General features: G+C 36.5%; 1 protein-coding gene across 1 annotated transcript in view; it reads right to left on the reverse strand.

Moving 5' to 3' along the window:
* Positions 1 to 9,141: 9,141 nt before the first annotated feature.
* Positions 9,142 to 21,744, reverse strand: part of LOC124843584 (putative terpene synthase 2) — a 72,017-nt gene continuing 59,414 nt past the window's right edge. The window contains exons 3-7 of the mRNA XM_088093134.1: positions 10,849 to 11,221; positions 10,356 to 10,574; positions 10,086 to 10,227; positions 9,758 to 10,003; positions 9,142 to 9,645 (exon numbers count right to left, since the gene is read on the reverse strand). Of these exons, the coding sequence (XP_087949260.1) occupies positions 9,337 to 9,645; positions 9,758 to 10,003; positions 10,086 to 10,227; positions 10,356 to 10,574; positions 10,849 to 11,221 (1,289 nt within the window). The 3' untranslated portion in view covers positions 9,142 to 9,336. The remainder of the gene's footprint in view (positions 9,646 to 9,757; positions 10,004 to 10,085; positions 10,228 to 10,355; positions 10,575 to 10,848; positions 11,222 to 21,744) is intronic.

The raw sequence follows: 21,744 nt of genomic DNA on the forward strand, positions 1-21,744 counted from the left end.
ATACTTTCTTCAGCAATATATCTTTCAATCATTGAACCTTCTAGACGATATTGATTTTTGACGTACCCTTTCAAAATCTTCATATAACGCTCAATAGGGTACATCCATCTTAAGTATACTGGTCCACACAACTTTATTTCTCTAACCAAATGAACAAGTAAATGCACCATGATGTCAAAAAAGGATGGAGGGAAAAACATTTCTAGTTGACACAAGATGATGATAATTTCGCTTTGAAGTTCATATAACTTTGTAGAATCGATGACTTTAGTACAAATTGACGAGAAAAATGAGCACAATCGAGTTATGGTGTGCCTAACTTTTTTGGGCAAAATTCCATGAATTGTCACTGGTAACGATTTGCTTTAGTCATATACTCAGAGCAAAACTCAATACTTTCTTCAGCAATATATATTTCAATCATTGAACCTTCTGGACGATATTGATTTTTTACGTACCCTTTCAAAATCTTCGTATAACGCTCAATAGGGTACATCCATCTTAAGTATACTGGTCCACACAACTTTATTTCTCTAACCAAATGAACAAGTAAATGCACCATGATGTCAAAAAAGGATGGAGGGAAAAACATTTCTAGTTGACACAAGATGATGATAATTTCGCTTTGAAGTTCATATAACTTTGTAGAATCGATGACTTTAGTACAAATTGACGAGAAAAATGAGCACAATCGAGTTATGGTCTGCCTAACTTTTTGGGCAAAATTCCATGAATTGTCACTAGTAACAACTGTTGCATTAAGACGTGGCAATCGTGAGACTTCAGTCCAACAAGCTTTAAGTCCTGCATTGACACTAAGCTATTGATATTTGAAGAGTATCCTTGTGGTACCTTGATACTCTTTAAACAAAGACAAAAACTTATCTTCTCTTGTTTGGACATTGTGTAACATGCAGGGGGCAAATAAGTACCTTTACCAATCTCTCTTGGTGCCAACTCTTCTCGGATCTTCATGTCAACCAAATCCAAACGCGCATTCACTCCATCTTTTGTTTTTCCTTGGATGTTTAGTAGTGTACCAATCAAGCTATCAAAAACATTTTTCTCAACATGCATGACATCTATGCAATGTCTAACATCTAACTTTGACCAATATGGAAGATCAAAGAATATTGATTTCTTCTTCCAAGGGGTCGTTACAGAAGACTTCTTCGACGTTTTCCCAAATATATGATGTACTCTATTAACTTTCTCAGCAACTTCAAGTACAGTAAGTGGAACGGGTGCATTGTCTTTTTCTTGTTCTCCATTGAATGCTTTCTTTAACCTTCAATATGGATGATTAGATTGTAAAAATCGCCGATGACGCATATATACTGTCTTCCTTCCGTGTTTTAATTGTTGAGCTGTAGTGTTTTCTTCACATATAGGACATGCTTTATGACCCTTCACACTGTATCCCGACAAATTACCGTAAGCTGGGAAGTCATTAATGGTGCAAAATAACATGGCATGCATCATGAAAGTTTCTGAAGCAAAGGCATCAAATATTTCAACCCCATCAACCCACAACAACTTCAAGTCTTCAACTAGTGGCCTTAAATAAACATCGATGTCATTTTCAGGCTGCTTTGGATTAGATATCAACATTGACAACATCATGTACTTTCTTTTCATGCACAATCCAGGAGATAAGTTGTAAACTATCAATATAACGGGCCAACAACTGTGATTGGTACTTAAATTACCAAATGGATTCATTCCATCAGTAGCTAAGCCAAACCTAAGATTTCTACATTCTTCACCAAATTGGAGGAATTCTTGATCAATAATTTTCCATTGCGTTGAATCACCTGGATGACGAAGAAGCCCATTGTGGAATCATAAACATTTTCAGTTGTAGAGATAGTTGGAAAGTCTGTTAATTCGCCGTGCCATATCCATGTTGTATAACTTCGTATGAAACCATCACAGATAAGATGTTCCCTAATATCAGTTGCGTTCAACTTCCTCCCATTCAAACAGTTCACATAGGGACATCTGAACTTGACTTCATCATCACCACTTGTACTCGCATTATGTTGCGCAAACCCTATAAATTCTTCTACCCCTCTCTCGTACTCAGTGCTGATGCGTGGTAAATTAATCTACCCTCTATCCGTACGCATGTTTACTGAAATTGTTTACACAATTTCAATAATCTTGAATGATCACTTTGATCGTGTTTGTATTCAAGGTGTGACCCTATCCCATTCAAGAAGATTCACTTTTTTTAGTTTATTAAACATATCAATTTTAAAAAAACATATCTTAAATTTCACGAAATTTTGCCAGCATTTCGCATTGGTCTTCAGGTTACACGAAATGAAAGTGATTATAAATCACAATCAAATATGCACCCCAAGATCAATACAAAACACAATGATAAATTTTCGTGAAATTTCATAAATGTATATTAAAATTGATAAGTTATAATAAACTATGAAGAAGTTATTACTCTTCTTAAACTGTCCAACCGGACAATTCAAGATTCAATACTTGTAAATTATTATTACCATCTCCTTTATTTTCAATTGTAAAAAGTACGTTTGTTAAAAAAATATGGAGATAGTAAATAATTTTTGTACTAAATCTTAAACGGGAAACTAAGGCTAATTCACAACAACAAAAAGTATATTCAAGCATATCATAAAATTTTAAGAATATATATCTATAATTAAATCAAGTTTATCAATAATAACCAGTGAGGCTTCATTTTTGCTTCCGCAATTTTCTATTTTTCCCTTCCTTTTGGTAAACTACGTGCTCCTTTATCATGCCAAATCTATAATTAAACAAGCAATGAATTGATTTGGTAAACTACGTGCTCCTTTATCATGCCAAATTTTCTTTATCAATACCACAAATAATTTGAATGAATAACCTATACACAAGCAATGGAAGCAATGGAAATTTTCTTTATCAATACCTGGGAGCGTGGCAGCAAGTGTGGCAGCAAGCCGCGACTGAAATGGAAGCACCGGCGACGGAGATCGAAGCAAACGACAGCCACCGAAAAATGAGACGCGCTGGAGATGGAAGCAAAGCGGACGAAAGCAGTGGTGACCACACGGAGAGGAGGAGACGACGAGGGTTGCTGCTCGCGTTAAAACGTCAACCGGTGCATAAACGGCGGTCACCGGCGATGGAAGCAGTCGGAGATGGAAGCAAACGGAGATGGCACCGAGGGTTGCTGCCCGGGGGTTTCTGGCGCTGAGAAGAAGATGAACGAAAGTGATGCGGTTGCTGCTGTTCGGAGAAGAAATTTAAACACTTTACTACCTCGGTTCTACACTTAACCGAGGCATAATACCTTACCAGCTCGGTCAAAACGTCAACCGGTGCATAAACAAAGTCCACCAGACCCTTTAGGCTTCGGTTCTCAACCAAACCGAGTTAGTTTCATAACGAAACAGCATCGGTATTCAACAAACCCGAGGCCCAAACTGTGTACGTCGGAGGTTGGCAATGGAGCAGAGCTTTACACTTCGATTCTGATGAGAACCGAGTTAGTAGCGTGGCACGTCTTTTCTGGCATGGCAGGTGGTGGCAGGTCTGAAGCACCCATCTGCATCGGTCAGCACAGAACCGAGTTCGTAGCTCTCTTTAGGCACCGGTTTCTTGTAAACCGAGTTAGTAAGTGCGGTCACAGGTTGGAAAGTCACATCAGCTGGTAGGTTTATGCTTCGGTTGGGGGTAGGACCGAGGTAGTATCGTGCTTTAGGCATCGGGTTTGAAACAACCAAGGCATACAGGTTAGTTTTATTTACGGTTCTGCCACCGCGCTTGTATACGCTTTGGGTTTGCTTAAATCGAAGCGTATATAGCGCTTTTAAATCCCTTCTTTTTACTAGTGAAGCAACAATCGTCATTCTAAAATAGAAAAGAACTTTAAAAGGAACAACTCTCGTCAAGACAACTCAATATTTGATAAAGACATTGATAGTAAACATCAAAATATTATACTTTCCAAAACGGATAAAATATCTTAGATATTTTAAGCGGTTAAGATATTTATGAGTAACTAACCAGATTCTCAGGTAATTAAGGTTATCTTTATTTGGCTTATGAAACACTTATAAATACAATGACAGAATCAAAAGCCAGGTACGTTCCACTTACGCCAGATGGACTCTAGATAATATTCTACAGTGATAATATAATCATTTTCTTGAGAGCTGAGGCTCCATAACTCACGTCTTACTTGAGCGTCGGAGTATCTTCGCAGGTACCTCCCCGCTCCATTGGTGAAAGTAGACGAGCATTACAAGCTGAAGGAGCGCAAACGACAACAATTGAGGAGAAGCGAGCGTCCCAGACATTTAGAAGCAACAAAGACACACCGGAAAACATCTATACCGAAACATTTTGGCGCCCACCGTGGGGCCGAGCGTCATCCCATTGATACTGCAAGGAGCCAAGACGAGCGCTCGGTCTCGACATCGTTATTTCGGATCAACATCAAGAATCTACAGCAAGGCAAAAACTACATCAAAAAAGTCATCATCTCTACATGAAGTTTCATCAGCAAGTTCATGATGCTTCTCAGCATTTCAAGTCACCCTGATACCTTCTCGGTGACCAAACAGAGCTCATAAGGAAAGTCAATCTGCAGTTTGAGGAAAGACCCTGGATGCCCTTATCAGTCGTATCCCCGTTGCGTATGGAGAAGACGGCTGTCACCCAGAGACAAACCCTTTCGGCACCTCCAAGTTCGCCGCATTGTCCGGCCTAGAGCCTCTGCGTCTTTCGCAGCACTCACGGCATCCACGCGTCGTTCGGTTCTTCTTCCACGTCGTCCAACCCAATTTCTATTCCCCAAACGTCAAACTCCGGACATCACTGCTTAATCATCAACATGATCGACAACTTAGTGTTGGCGAGTGAATCTCTGAACAGATGATTACTTCTCTATTGTGGAGGTTTTCATCCGATCTCTCCTCTATATGGCCTCCGTCGGCCTTGCCGCAATCCACCACCGTCGTCAGCCAGGACACCCTCCAACACCGTCCACAGGCCCTCATCGAGGGTGCCAGAGGAAGCTGGACCTACGCTATCTTTAGGTGGTCCTCATGCGACTATTTTGGCTCCACGCCCGCCGCGCTGTCCAGTCCAGCCTCATGTCACCCGCCACACCGTCCAGTACAGTCTCCGTGTCATCCGTCGCGCCCAGGTTTGCGTCTTCGCCAATAACCACGATTTTCGCATTTACAATGGCAACCCTTAAGGCGAGCAATTCCGCCACGGGTGTCGCACTCAACTTCCATGACAGTGATTCACGAAATTATTTCTCATGCCTTTTGTGCAAACTCGATGTCACCGCCATCAACTGTGAACGCGGCAACTAACACCTCCATCACCTTGGCCTGAACCCTATTTTTAAGGGTTAGATACCCAGGCCTTCATCAATTAACCCAGTAGTCGCCGTCGTGGGAGGCGGCAAGCCCACCCTCATCGTCAATAGCTCCTTGGGAAGCTACACTCCACCATCGCCACCCTTCCTGATTACTGGATGCGCCGCCAATCGCCGTAGATACATGGGGGTCTGCTATCACGATCCCGTGGCCGATATTCTCCATCTGGTTTCTTTTCTCCCTGCTCCGTATCAGATGATAAATCATGAAGGTCGTAATGGAATTCACTCAGGCCACCTACAACATCACCAGCAGCTTCTCCATTGTCGTTTCAAGGCTGGCTTCTTCCAGCACCGGTTACGGCAACACCATGAATTCTAATCTCGAAAGAACCGTTAAGGGATTTCATCTCCACCACCCTCGCCTACGAAACCGCCGTGAACAAGCTTTGAAACCCAAAAATCGCGCACACCACTGGCAAGGCCGGAGTCGCCCAAACAACAACCTCCACCTCTTTGTCATCAAAACCTTAGGTGGCATCTTCAACCGCGTCGGTGCCGTCGCAAGGTCATGGCCGGGTCTAACTGACGATTCTCCCAGGTCATGGCCGGTTCCAATCACATGAGATAGCTCGCCGGCAACAAACTCGCCAGTTGCATGGTAGACTCCCACACGAGAGATCGTCGAACAGATCGTGATTCTAGCCCCCGTGTCATCCACCTCGTCGTTCGGTTCCGCCTCCGCATCATCCGCCGCCCTTTCAATGTGTGGCAGCCTAACTAGATTCCAAACGCTTAGTTCCTTTTCGAGCCTCAATCAGATGCCTCTCAACCTTTATTTAACGCCTCTCACGCAATGTGTATCCATACAGTTATTATGAATTGTTCTTTTATGCAGGTTGGAGGACACCTAAAAACTCATGTTACATTCCGGCCGACCATGATCAATTCTAATATGCATTTTTCAAACGTTCAATCAAGACCGAACGACCATGTCTATATTTTGATATTATTTTACAGTGTACATAAACACATCTTGTATACAAAAGCGTGCGCCAGAGAGCGGTTTATGCTGAAGCACTAAAAATTGGGGAAACACTCCTAGACCTGGTAGATGTTCGCCCTAGAACACCCAGGTGCATTGAATAAAGGGATACACTCCCTCTGGTCGATGTTCACCCTAGAACACCCAAAAAATCAAACCTTGGGGATCATCCCTTAGTCTAGGTTACGTTCGCCCAAGAACACCTAGCGCACGCAAACATGGAGTCAGTCTACCTATTATGGAACCTGGCAGTACTCGGTCCTTTAGCCTCACGCTCGGCCACCCGTGGCCTCAAGCATTCCAGCATTCGACCATTTGGCCTCACTGACGTTCGGCCACTCGGCCTCTACCGCTTGGCCATACATGGCCTCATGTGTTCAAACATGCAACCATTCGGCCTTTGCAGCCTCAAGCTTTCCAGCTTTTGGTCGTTCGGCCTCACATGCTTTTGGTCATTCGACCTCCACCGCTCGGTCATCCTTGGCCTCAGGTGTTAAAACATTCAACCACTCAACCTCTGACGTTCCACCATCCATGGCCACGTTCTAGCATTCGGCCACGTTCTAGCATTCGGCCACTCGGCCTCTACCGCTCGGCCATACATGGCCTCATGTGTTCAACCATTCCGCCTTTTGAGGCCTCAAGCTTTCCAACTTTTGGTCGTTCGGCCTCACATGTTTTTGGTCCTTCGACTTCTACCGCTCGGTCATGCTTGGCCTCAGGTGTTAAAATGTTCAACCACTCGGCGTCCACCGTTCGGCCATCCATGGCCACAAGCGTTCCACCATTCGGCCACTCGGCCTCTACCGTTCCGCCACCCGTGGCCTTAAGCGTTCCAGCAATCGGCCATTCGGCCTCACTGACGTTCGACCACTCGGCCTCTACCGCTCGGCCATACATGGCCTCATGTGTTCAAACGTTCAACCGTTCGGCCTTTTGCGGCCTCAAGCTTTCCAACTTTTGGCCGTTCGACCTCACATGCTTTTGGTCCTTCGACCTCCACCGCTCGGTCATCCTTGGCCTCAGGTGTTAAAACGTTCAACCGCTCGGCCTATGGCAAAGAGAAAACCCATAAAACCTATCGTTCAGTCCACACATGAGCAACGACCGGAAACACGCTCCCTAACGAAGCGAATACAACCTCTCTCAAACTCACAAGTCCTATAGTTAACCCGTCCATAAAACCGAACGGTTAACTCGGACTTGGGGGGCATTATGTATAGTAAGATATTTATTGGATAAAATATCTTAGATATTTTAAGCGGTTAAGATATTTATGAGTAATTAACCAGATTTTCAGGTAATTAAGGTTATTTTTATTTGGTTTATGAAACACTTATAAATACAATGACAGAGTCAAAAGCCAGGTACGTTCCACTTACGCCAGATGGACTCTAGATAATATTTTACAGTGATAATATAATCACTTGCTTGAGAGCTGAGGCTCCATAACTCACGTCTGACTTGAGCGTCGGAGTATCTTCGCAGGTACCTTCCTGCTCTGTTGGTGAAAGTAGACAAGCATTACGAGCTGAAGGAGCGCGAACGACAACAACTGAGGAGAAGCGAGCGTCCCAGATATTTAGAAGCAACAAAGACACACCAGAAAACATCTATACTGAAACATAAAATGTAAAAGAACTTTAAAAGGAACAACTCTAGTCAAGACAACTTAATATGATAAAAACATTGATACTAAACATCAAAATATTATACTTTCCAAAACGGTATTTTCATGATTTCAAGAATTAAACTACTCGGTTTTTATAATTCGAATAACTAATTCCAAAATAGAATTCGGTTAAAAGTCAATTTAGTTTCAAGAAGTAAAATTTTTCTCCAAACGGTAATACAAAGGAAAAAAAAACGTTAACTGAATAATAAATTATTATGACTATAGTAACTTTTTAAGTTAATATTTTAGTTTACACTAATTTAACTTATTTAAATTAGTATTATTTATTTATACTATTTTATTTTATTTTATTTTTAATATTTATTTAGTTTGGTGTGGATTTAGTCTCTATTAATTTGTTTTCATTTTTAATATTTATATTTGTTAAGTTAATGTCAGTCTAAATAACATTAATTAAATTTTATTTATTTTTAATATTATGTAAATTAATGTCAATATAATTCATATTAATCTAATTGTTTTATATATTTATTAAAATTAACACTAGTCAATACTAATATTATTCAGCTCTGATAAGTTCACGTACCTCCTTACCTTAATATTAATAAATGTTAGTTCGGAAACTTAAATTTAGACAGAATAAAATGCCGTGATTTGCATGAGCCTATTTCTAATTAATTTTCAATATTTTTTATTTCTCATTAATTTTTATTTTTATTTTTTATGTAAATATTCTGCATCCACATATTTCTTTCAATTGTTGTTCATTATTAATTATTAATTTAGTCATGTTTTTGGTACTTCAACCTAAGGCCAAGAAAAAACTCAATTGTTGTAAAATATTTTTTAAAACATTAATAGTCAAAATTAAGGTAAATGAATATTAAAGTAGAGTACATCACTAAATCAATCTAGTTAAAAGGTTGATGACAGATTAATATCTGCTTACTTAGTGGTATTTACATTAACAAGGTGATGCTAAATTAATTATCATTTTAGAGTAAGTGTTTTGAGTAATTGTTTAGTTGGTTTGTAGTAAATAAGGAAATACTAACATATATGAACAACAAATATCATTCATAATAAGCCATTTTGTACAAAATTAAAATAGTTAAACATTATTGAAAATTAAGCAAAGGACACACACAAACATTACAACAAACAACGTTCTTCATCACAGCTCACACGTTGAGCCTTTCATGTTGGACGATTTCACTTTCATACCTACATTTGACTCTTATTTATGCTTGGTAATACATAGCTTTAAAGATAATAAAATCTATGTATATGTGGAATAGTTTCTCATATCACGGTTTGATCGAGACAGAAGGGATCCACAAGAATTGAAGATACATAATCTTTGAGTAATTCTCCATCCGTGAATTTATCTTTGTGATTTTCATACGAAAGCTCAGCCATGCGTGCAAAATTAGCTACACAATCAAGTGTAATATTTGGGATATCATTTAATTTGAGGAACTCTTCATTTACAACCTTCCAACAATCATCAATGTCCTTGTGAATGAACTTATACGCGTCTACTTGCGAAATACCATATTGCTTCATGCAACATTCAACAGCTGATACAACATGTACTCTTTCTTGTTCAAACTACATATAAGTCAACACAAACACAAATGTTCAATTAGGAACATAATAATAGAGAATAAATAACTAAGACAAATGAATCTTCAACAGTTTTCAATTAGAAATGAATTGGTACCCTATGTGAGGCCATGTCATCTAAGACTCTGGCAATAACTGATGCAGCTCTAAGTATATCTGGATTACTCAAAATCCAATCATATACATCTTTTGTTGCAAATTCTGCAAGGCCAACAAACGTTGTAGACAAAATTGGACAACAAGAAGTAAACATTCCATTGATTTTATATTCATCATAAGTTGGAATGTATCCCTCATCGCACCATTTAGCTTCAACCAGGTAGCCTTTTACTAAGTTGCAAATCTGCATGTAACACAACAAATAAACTGATGAGATAAAGTTAATATTGAAAAGAAGTATAAGCAAAATTCGAATAAGCATATACAGCTTGTTTGAAATGTGGCACAACAAAGTTGGAGTTTCCACTCCCAGTTGTCAACTCTTCTACTTCTTCACACAGTTCTATAATTGCTTCAAATATTACTTTCATGGACTGTGGAAGGGATTCGGTGAGTCTGATATCCCATCTGAAATTTAAAAAAGAAATATTTATTATAAAAATAATTCAAAAATGTGATGAACCTTAAACAAATCTTGTTGTTTTGAAGTCTTTTTCTCATTATTGACTATATAATCTATTGTAAAACACGTCAACCTCTGAAATGCTTCTGTAAAGAGTCGAAGTTCCTCAAAAGTTCCATAAGCGTCATAAGTATCATCTAGAAGACCAATAACAGAAGCCAATTTTCCCACAATGATTCTTCCATTACTATATTCAGGCAGGTGCGACATAGCCAACACCCAAAGATAACACTCAACAATTCTGTTTCTAGCATGAGGAACCTTTTGCTCAAAGTTTGACTTTTTCCACCACCTACAATAAATAAATAGCACCTTAAAAATTTAAACATCTTAAAGTCCAAATAAAAATATGGTTAAACAAACTCATTCTTTATGTACTTAAAGATTATTGATACAACCTTATTAGTTGCATCAGTCATTTAAGACGAGATTGTTTAATTTTACTTGTATTTAAGATATGTTAGACTATATATCCTGTAAAAGTTATATAAATTTTTTATTTTATTGGTATATTTGGATATGAATATATGGTTACTTTTGAGAACATTTGAAGGTGAAAGACTTACTTGGTGATAGACCCAATTTCTGTTTGATGTAATCGTTGAAGAATATTGAATTTCACTTTTGCGAATGTCAACAAAGTTTCATCATGGGAGCAATCTTGTTCATACACAGAGATGAGATACTTTGCCTCAAACCTAGGCACACTCTTATTAAGAGGGTGGTTTAAGCAATGGTTGACTTGTGCAACAAGAGATGGTTCCAGTTGGGTAACCAAGGATTTAAGATGAGTCTCTGAGAAGTCATATATATCTTCCAGTATATCATCTCCATGAGTTCTCATTTGTGAAGCTTCATACAAGCTACACAGCCCTTCAACATCATTGCATAGTGTTTCGTTGAAGTTTCCTTGCTCATTTTTGAGTTTCTTAAATATATCTGCTCATTTAGTTGAATACATAATAGGCAGTTAATTGATTTTGAGTTTAGACATATATATAACATTATACATATAGATTGTGATTTTTACATCCAAATAGTAAAGAAAAAGTGTACACGTACCTGATGAAAATCGATATCCTTGTTGTCTAAGCAAACGAAATAGTAGAGCAAGAGAGTGATAATTATTATCTTCAATGATGGTGTTATCTTTTATAAAACTGTGGTGAATTTGTTCCAATAGATTGTTAATTTCTTGTTGGAAAAAATAGGATGCACTGAAACGTTGAAGTGAATCAATCAGGTTTAGTTTGTGTTTGATATTGATTGATGATTGGAACATCATTTTCACTTCCTCTTTCAGTTTTTGAGCAAGTTCCTTCGTACATTGACTTCCTACAAATAAGTTGCATTACAAGGCATTTAATAATGTTTTGAAAAATTTACATTTATAACAACTGTGACTATAAATATGTAAATGGATGATTGTTTAGTCTTGTAACATCATATAATCTCACACTAGATAATGCATAATTTATATATTGTAATATTACATTTATGGTAATATCCCGTAAATCTCACACTTGAAAATTTGTAGTTGATATATATATCTATACATATGTCTTAAATTTAGATTTCAACTACAAACTTAAAAAAAACTCAAATTCTTGTAATTTATTCTTCTATTTCTTTCTTCATCGGCACTGGATCAGGCGACATTCCTTCATCTGCTCCCGTATAACGAATTATACGATCATCGCACATACACAAACACAAACAAGTAGGATGAGCTAACATGCAACAAATCATTTATAAAACATGCATAATTACTTCGATACAAACATCATACAATAATTATGTCAGACACCCTCCTACCATCATACCACAATTCCTATTAGACACTTGTCCCATAATACCCAATAAACACCACAATACCCAATAGACACTTATCCCAACGATATGTTGATGAGCGATACAACGGGAGGTTTTGCACTTGTGATGTCATTCTTAGTCCCCTCACTATGTCCAAAACCGACACATAGAACAGGACATCCTGCCCTCACAAGGTTAGTCCCCTCACTATGTTTAAAATTGGCACATAGGCCAGGACCTCCTGCCCCTCTCACCACATAATTCATCATTCTCTACTTGAGACTGGATTATTATTAAAGTATCAGGATAACCTCCAACTTCATGACCCTCAACATCAACATATACATACATACCATGGCATTACAGAATCTCTCCACGAGACTCATACCATGCTCACATTCCTTATACACACATACCATAACATTACAAAATCTCTCCACGAGACTCATACCATGCTCACATTCCTCAACTCATATTATACCATTACGAAATCTCCCCATAATTCTTATATCATCTCCAGATGCATAAATTTAAATCCAATCATCACAATTATAATTCATAATTCCATATCTACCACAATAACATGAATTCATCAAACATTTTCATTCCAACAAGATATATTATACAATAATTTAACAGTACATAATTTGTTCAATAGGATTTAAGTTAAAAACTTGTCGAGTAGACTTCCAGGAAAGAGAGGTGCGTCACAATGGACAACTTAAGTACCAAGTCTTTCCTTAGCCAAAGTGTTCCTCAACTAGTTTTTAACAAATTTCTTATTTACAGATTTAAAACAACAGCATATAATATTAACACAGAAATTCAATATAATTTAATTTTCTAATATATAATATATTGTATTACTCATCTTCCAATCTTCAAAATACAACTACACATAAAATTTAAGAATATAATTATTCAAGATTTTACTCAATTCAAATAAATTTACTATTTCGTGAAAAATTTTCTCTTCACTCATATCATTAATTAAATATATGAACCAATCAAACTAATTAACAACATGTTTAGATCATGTGGTAAAATTTTCAGTCCAATCCGAACGGTCAAAGTACCGACTTCACTATTTCGTGAAAAATTTACTCAATTCAAATAAATTTACTATTTCGTGAAAAATTTTCTCTTCACTCATATCATTAATTAAATATCTGAACCAATCAAACTAATTAACAACATGTTTAGATCATGTTTGGGTAATTAATTTACTCAAACATGTAAGATTTATTTCTCCAAGTACAGACTTCTAATTACAAATCCGAACGGTCAAAGTGTATTAATATATCTTAGGGATCATATATCAAATTTTCAAGTTGAGCTAACGGTCAAATAGGTCATAATCTATATTTTACCGAGAGAACTCAGTAACAGCACTATAGGGGTAATTAATTTACTCAAACATGCAGGATTTATTTCTCCAAGTATATACTTCTAATTACAAATCTGAACGGTCAAAGTGAAGAAATAGGTCTTATGATTCATATATTAAATTTTTAGCTAAATCCAATGGTAAAAACAATAAAAAGGAAGGTTTTACCACAGTAATGCAAAAATAAGAAAATTATAATCATGAAAACTAAATTTATTCAAATGAATAGATAACTACCATTACCAAAACTTTAACATATTCATAACTCATATTCATGATCATAACATGTATAAAAATCATATATAAAAAGAATTAGCTCCCCTACCTCGATTCCAGACTTAATCTCGTGCTTAGAAATTGTTTCCCGAAAACTTCCAGAATTTCCCCTTTGCAACTAGAATTTCCTCCAACTCACTTCTCTCAAAAATTTTTCTAAATTTTTGGTGCAAGTTTTAGCCTTCCCCATGCTTGCAATTTATAGTCCAAAAATTTTACTATTCATCATCTTTTTTTTAATATTATTTTATATTTTAATTTTACCACTTACATAATGGATTTACCACTTACATAATGGATTCACCACTTACATAATGGATTCCTTAATAATGACTTCAAATATGAATGCTTTCTCCATTATCAATATTTTAAATATAATTTTACTTATACATACATACATATATATATATATATATATATATATATATATATATATATATATTCTCTTTTTTTTGTTAAAAAATGGTATAAAAAAGTTTGAGCCTAACACCAAAATTTTCTACCAATTAAGCTATCAAAATTTCTTATTAATCTTTCCACATTTTATAAACTTATTATATTTTCCATTTACAAGAAATATTTTTACTAATAATAAAATTGTATATATTTTTCATGGGTCTTACAGGTCTTACATTGGGACAATTAATATATTGGTCTTAGATTTCAAAGTCTGCAGTTTGTTTGTGAAAAGAAGTTTCAAAGTCTGCATTAAGACTCACCTAGTAATGGCTGAATATTATATAATCTATTTGCGAATGGAAAAAGAAAAGAAAGTACCAGTGAATGTGAATGATACTGAAGGAAAGTGTCTCCCCAAAAGCTTGGAGGAAAATTTGCACAAGGTCGCGTGGTGATGTGAGTTGGTTCATGTTGAGACGAAAGAAGAAGTGTGGAAGGTGCAAGAGACATGCTATTTCTCTTTCAAAGCTTTCTTCTTCTGATTTATGAAAAGATTAATGGTTTGGTCCAAGGCTATAGGGTCTATATATATATGGAGGAACTCATAAACTCTAGTTGCAACTATAATTGCATACATGAAGGAACTCACGGGGTAAACCATGGTTAGACTAACAAGAGTGTGTACATCATGTCTTACATGTGACATTAATCTTACTCTACAAGTTTGACACATGGCACTCATCTCACTTTGCATATTTGGCATGTGATTCTTGTTTGACACAAATATTGATAAAATATTGTGTTCACATATGTCACTTAACTATATAATCATGTTGACGTCTTAATCAAATGTTAGAATTACTACTTTCATTGAATTACATGTTACCTTCCAAAGATATTTAAAAGAAACTATATATGTATGTGGCCTGTAACAAATAATAACATCATTTTGAAGTAACTATAACACTTTTAAATTTTGTTCCTATATATGCTTTTTATTTATATTTACTTGTTATTTTTTCAAATTTTAGTAATTACTTTAAATATTTGTATGTGCATTTTAATTCCAATTCACCCTTCTACTTATCATTTTAATTAATAATAATTGTGATTTTTACATTAAATCTAATATTTTTTTTCATGTAAATAACTGTAAGAAAACTAATATTATTTAAAAACCGAAATGTGTATATATATATATATATATATATATATATATATATATATATATATATATATATATATCGAATTGATGAATTCATTTATAATTTTTTGTGGTTGGTGTTATAGAAATATGATAAGAATGACACTTGCAAATGGAAGAATAATGACAAAGTTGGTGGCATGTTATTGTAAGATTGTCTAAGATTGTCGCTTTGTTTGGTCCATCACTAATTTTATGAAAATGCAACTGCAAGTTGATAATAGAAGCCCCTGTAACATACATGGCTACTTCTATTTGTCACGTGACATTCATAGAAGCATCCCAAAAGAATAAAAGCAAAAACAAAAAAGACATTCCAAGAGGGAAAATATTAATTAGGATGCTTCAATTTTATACGTGATTATGTATTTGCGTGACAATTTTCACTAAAAACAACTTTTGTTCAGAGGAGTTTTTTATTTTTTTTTCAATTTGCAAGTTTTTACTATTTACTTTCTCAATCATTGAATTACATTACCTTCAAAAGATATTTAAAAGAAATTTTTGAAATAACTTTAACAATTTTAAATTGTGATCCTACATATGATTTCTTTTTTTATATTTACTTGTTATCTTTTCAATTTTTAGTAATTACTTTAAATATGTGTATGTGCGTTTAAATTTCAATTCACCATTCTACTTATCATATTAATTAATAATATTTGTGACTTTAACATTAAATATGTTAATATGGGCTCGTAACCAACTGAACGGTAAAGGTGTAGAGGAGTCTCTAAGTTATTGACCTCATACCGACAGATGGTACCTCCTAGGCAAATGAACTGAGCGGACAAACAGTTAACCGCTCGGTAAAATGGGCTCATAGCCGACCGAACGGTAAAGGTGCAGAAGAGTCGGCCGATCGATGATACCTCTCAGGTCAATGAACCGATCGGTAAAAATAGTCGTTAAGGTAATCAATAGTAATAACTATCGGAGAGTAATGAAAATAATTGTCATTTATTGACAATTAATATTGTCATTCATTGGTGATTAATGAGTCAGACCTAACTGTCGACACTGCGACGGGACGACGATCCAAAAAAAAAAAAGGAACGAGTTTCGAAAAGAGATTTGGAGTGGCCACCATAGTTTGTTCTAGAAAACAACAAAAACAACCATAAAATGATAAGGCATGGTCTAGGAAAAACCAGATTCTGGGTTCGGGAGTCGGTTACGTGTAGGGAAGGTATTAGCACCCTACAACGCCTGCCCTAAGGCAGTACCTTTAACTAAATACGCGAATATGATGTGGTTTTCAAAATGTTTAACTATCCCCTAAAATAAAACTCTAAAGAAACAAAATATATTTTTTAGTTTTTTGGGCCCGACAAGGATTGACCTTGCTCCTACGTATTCTCATTCAGAATGAGAAATTAGGGTTACGTAGTTCTTTTTGAATTTGTTTGAGAAATTTGTTTGGAAATTGTTTGAAAATTTGTTTTGAAATGATTTTGGATAATAGGGAAGAGAACCTGACAAGGACCAGCCTTGCTCCTACGTATCTCTACTCTTAATGGAGAATCAAGGATCATGTAGTTCTGGCTGAAAGATTGTTCGTTTGCTTGAAAGTGTTGATGTTTTTAGTTTTTGAAGATTTTATATTTTTTGGCATTTTTTGTAAAAGAAAGAGAAAAATTTTTTAGCACAAGGACGATGCGAGCGATCACACACATGCTTAACCTTTCAAATATACTTTTTGGTATTTTTTTTTATAAAGGAAAGAGAAAAGGTTTTTAGCACAAGGACGATCCGAGCGATCACACACGTGCTTAACCTTTAAAATATATTTTTTGGTATCATTATTTTTTATAAAAGAAAGAGAAAAGGTTTTCTTAGCACAAGGACGATGCGAGCGATCACACACGTGCTTAACCTTTAAAATATATTTTTCTGAAGAGAAGAAGAAAAGGTTTTTACACAAGGACGATGCGTGCAATCATACATGTGCTTAAACCTTAAAACATTTTTATTAATTTTTTTAGAAGAGAAGAAGAAAAAGGTTCTAGCACAAGGACGATGCGAGCGATCACATGTGCCTAAACCTTTAAAATATTTTTTATCATTTCCTATGAAAGTGCATTTAAAAAGTAATAAATATTTAAAATGGAAACAAAAGAGAAAAAAGAAAAAAAAACATAAAATTAAAATAAAGGATAAATAAATAAATAATGAAAATAAAGTAAAAAGTAAGAGGATAAAATAAAATAAAAGTAAAATAATAAGTGAATAAAAAAGGGGTGTGGAGGTGCTAAATAAGAAACAGGGGTGCCTAAAAAAAACGAACTGGGCAAAAGCCCAGGTGGAGAGGGGTACGAGAGAGAGAATAAGGGGGCACAGGGAAGAAATTCATTTTTTTTTGTTTTTTAGGAACAGAACGAGCCTGAGCCCAAGGCAGGGAATGGACATAGGGGTGTAAGGATGAAACTGGAGGTGCATCCCAAAAAACTAAGCCCACTATGAATGAGGTGTTTGGAGAAAAAAGGTCCAAAGCCTAAACTCTTTTATTAGAGTTTTCAGAAGTGCAAAGGGCTTAAGGCCCGACCAAAAAAAAACAAAGGGGTGTGTGAATGGAGTTGTGCATGTGGCAGGAGGAAAAGGACGCGGCCCAAGAGCTAGGTCCAAAGACATTTTATTCAGAATCCCCTTAGGGGTCTACTCACACCTTCTTCATTCTTCCATTCGTCAACCACGAGACAAACCTCTCTTCTCCCAGCCAAGAATTTTGATAAAGGGGCGTCTTCCCTGCATGCATCCGGCCACCTCCGCCAAACCGGCCACCGCGCCACCACCTCTTCCAATCTTGGCGTCGGCGGCAAACCCCAAGCGCCACCGGAGCCATTTCCAACCGCGGCGCCACTGCCTTTCTCTCTCTCGTCTCTCTTCGAAAACGGCAACCCAAGGAGGGGTTCGCCTCCGCCACTCTCTGCCGCCAGGGTCATCGCCGGTTGCGTAACCACTCACCACCTTCCGTCACCGGAGCCACCGTCAGCCACGGCGCCGGGTTCTCTCGTCTCCCTTTCCCTTTTTTCAACACGTGAGAGAGAGGAACTCTTGTCCTCCGCACCGTGCCCATGCCGTTCTGCCTTCCACCTTCAGACAGCCACCACCAGAGGTTCTGCCAGCGCCTCTGTTGGACCCTAGTCGCCACCCATGACTACCACTAGGCTTACAAATGGAGTATGGGTCAACGACAACATCTCCTTTCTTCTCCTATCTCCATTCCGATTAAGTACCTCTTCACCTTTCTAGGGTTTTATCTTTCATTCTTTCATTATTGTTCATCTAGTTTCACCATGAATATGGTGAACTAAACCTTGTATTGTTGTTGGGGAATCAATATAGTCTTGTGAAACTCTCATATATGGAATTTGATTTAATGTCTTATATTAAGATATATGCTTTCTTTCATCTTTAGCTAGGGTTTTTCCTCTTTGCTTATTGCTTGCTTTGTTTAACTCATTCATTGCCATGATTATTGATTTTGTCAATACGTGAACGTACGGGGAAGTCTAGATCCGGGGAATTTCTCCCAATAGCATATTGGTTGCCTTTAAGCTCCTGCACTTTAAGAATTAATTACTAGGATTGCTAGGAATTGTATGAACTCGTAATTAAGGATAGGCCTTCTTGCAAGGTGATTTAGAGAGTGGCATTAGCATTGATGATAAGAATGATGAATTTCTGAAAATATATGAGAGTGGATAAGATGAAATTGATAACCCCAACAACATACTCATCCATCTAATTCATTGAAGTGTTTGTATTCTGTTTTTCTCCATTGATCAAATTCATGCATACATATTTAATTACTGTCTCTTGCATTTAAACCTACAATCAATTTGTTCTTAAGTCTTAAATAATCAACAAATCATATAACTAACTAGGCCGTGAGTCCTTTGGGAGAACGATACTTGGTCTTACCGAGTTTTATTACTTGATACGATTCGGTCACACTTGCCGATTGTTAAACAAGTTTGTGGCGCCGTTTTTCGGTGTTCATAAATTTGTCATCAAGTTTTTGGCACCGTTGCCGGGGACTCGTGGTTTAACTAGTTCATTTGTGTGATTATTGATTATCTTTGACTTGAATTTTGAAATTTGAATTTTTGTTTTTATTTTTTTTCTGTTTTTATTTTATTTTATTTTATTTTATTTTCTGTTTTTATTTTTATTTTTATTTTTATTTTTATTTTTATTTTTCTGTTTTCTGTTTTTATCTTCTCATCTCAGATTTTGTATCTTCTTTTATATCTTTTTGTGCTAACCAATTCTTCTAGGGATTTGTTTGTTTGTGTATGCAGGAAGCAATCCGAACTAGAAGCAAGAAAACTGCAAAACCTCTTCTTGAAGGTTTAGACGAGAGTAGACGGAGCAGAAGAATCCGTACATCTAGAGAACTTTTTCCTCCTCCGGAAACTTTGTTACAACCATCACCACAAGGTTCTGACCATAGCACTGAAAATATGGAGAATAATAATGCTAGAAGGACTCTTGCAGATTATACAAATATAGCTGGACCTCAACACTTTAACAACATAGCAAGACCAAGGGTCAATGCAGTCAACATGGAGGTTAAGCCAGCATTAATCCAATTGGTGAAGAGTAATCAATTTAATGGGTTGTCTCACGAAAGCCCATATGAGCACCTCACAACTTTTAATGAGATTTGCAGCACGGTGAAAATAAATGGGATGTCGGATGAAGCAATCAAACTTAGCTTGTTTCCATTCTCACTAGGAGACAATGCTAAGCTTATGTTAAATTCTTTTCCAGAAGAAAGTTTTACAGAGTGGGAAGCAGTGGTGACCAAAATCCTAAATAAATACTTTCCACAATCAAAAGTTAATAAAGGGAAGCAAGAGATTTCAGCATTCAGGCAAGGCATGGAGGAATCACTGGGGCATGCATGGGACAGGTATAAAAGCTTATTAAGAAAGACACCCACGCATGGCTTTGAGGATGTGCAAGTAGTCCTAACCTTCCCTTCCTTGGAGGTCTTGGTCCACAAACCAAGATGATGCTTGACGCCTCAGCAGGGGGAAATATCAAATGGAAAACTCCAGAGGAAGCTATAGAAATCATTGATAATATGGCTACTAGTGACAATGAGCTCAACAATGAAAGCATATATCTTAGTCAGAAGGAGTTGTTACAGTCAAATGATGCTCTGCTTACTCAAAATAAAATTATTTCTCAACAATTGGAAGAAGTAATTATGAAACTTTCTCAATTACCACAAGAAATACAAAAGGTTTCAATGGTTCAATGGCAACAGCAAAAATGGCAAATGCAGTCTACTCCATCTGAGAAGACAACCAAACTTGACGAGACTTTCAAAAAATTCTTGAAGACTAATGCATCTTATTGTAAGAATATGGAAGTTGCATTTGAAAATATGAAGATCCATATTGAGCAAATAGTTGACAAGATGAAAAATGGTAATATCAGAAAGGAGTGTAAAACTGTTGTGACTAGAAGTGGTAAGGTGCTAGAGGAGAGAAAAAAAGAAAGAGAGGAGAAAGAAAATGAGAGTGAAAAAGAAACATGTGAGTGGAAAGAAAGAGTTGAGAGAGAAAAAAAGAAAGAAGAAGAAGATGAAAAGAAAGAAAAAAAAGAGAGAGAAGAGAGAGATAAGAGACAAAAAGAAAGAGAGTTTGAAAAACCACTTCCTTATCCAAAGAGCTATTCAAGGAAGGAGAAAGAAAAACAACTGGAAAGATTCATGGAGTTGTTTAAGAAGCTAGAGATCACTATACCATTCTCTGAAGCATTGCAACAGATGCCATCATATGCAAAATTTTTGAAGGAACTGCTTACAAAGAAAAACAAATACATTGAGAAGGAAACTATTAAGGTATAGGGTAACTGCAGTGCAATCATACAGAAATTACCTCCTAAGCTTAAAGATCCAGGAAGCTTCACTATTCCATGCACCATAGGAGACTTAGAAGTTGGAAGAGCATTGATTGATTTGGGAGCTAGCATTAATTTAATGCCGTTATCCATGTGTAGAACAATTAAAGGTTTGGAAATCAAACCAACCAGAATGGCTCTTCAACTGGCGGACAGGTCTCTTAAATATCCATATGGAGTGGTTGAAGATGTTTTAGTGAAGGTTGACAAATTTGTATTCCCAGTAGATTTTATTGTAATGGAGATGGAAGGGAATAGTGATGTACCTCTCATTCTTGGGAGACCTTTTATGAAGACTGCTAGAGTTTTAATTGATGTAGAGAATGGTAAGCTTAAATTGAGAGTTGATGATGAAGAAGTCACTTTTGACGTATCCAAGGCCATGACATATCCAAATGATGATAAAGCATGTTTTCAATTTGATGAACTTGATGAAGTTTGTATGGTACAAGAAAGGATGGTGCGGTA

The sequence above is a fragment of the Vigna umbellata genome, chromosome 6 (assembly GCF_029865625.1).
Source record: "Vigna umbellata cultivar VRB3 chromosome 6, Vumbellata_1.0, whole genome shotgun sequence".
NCBI classification, from domain to species: domain Eukaryota; kingdom Viridiplantae; phylum Streptophyta; class Magnoliopsida; order Fabales; family Fabaceae; genus Vigna; species Vigna umbellata.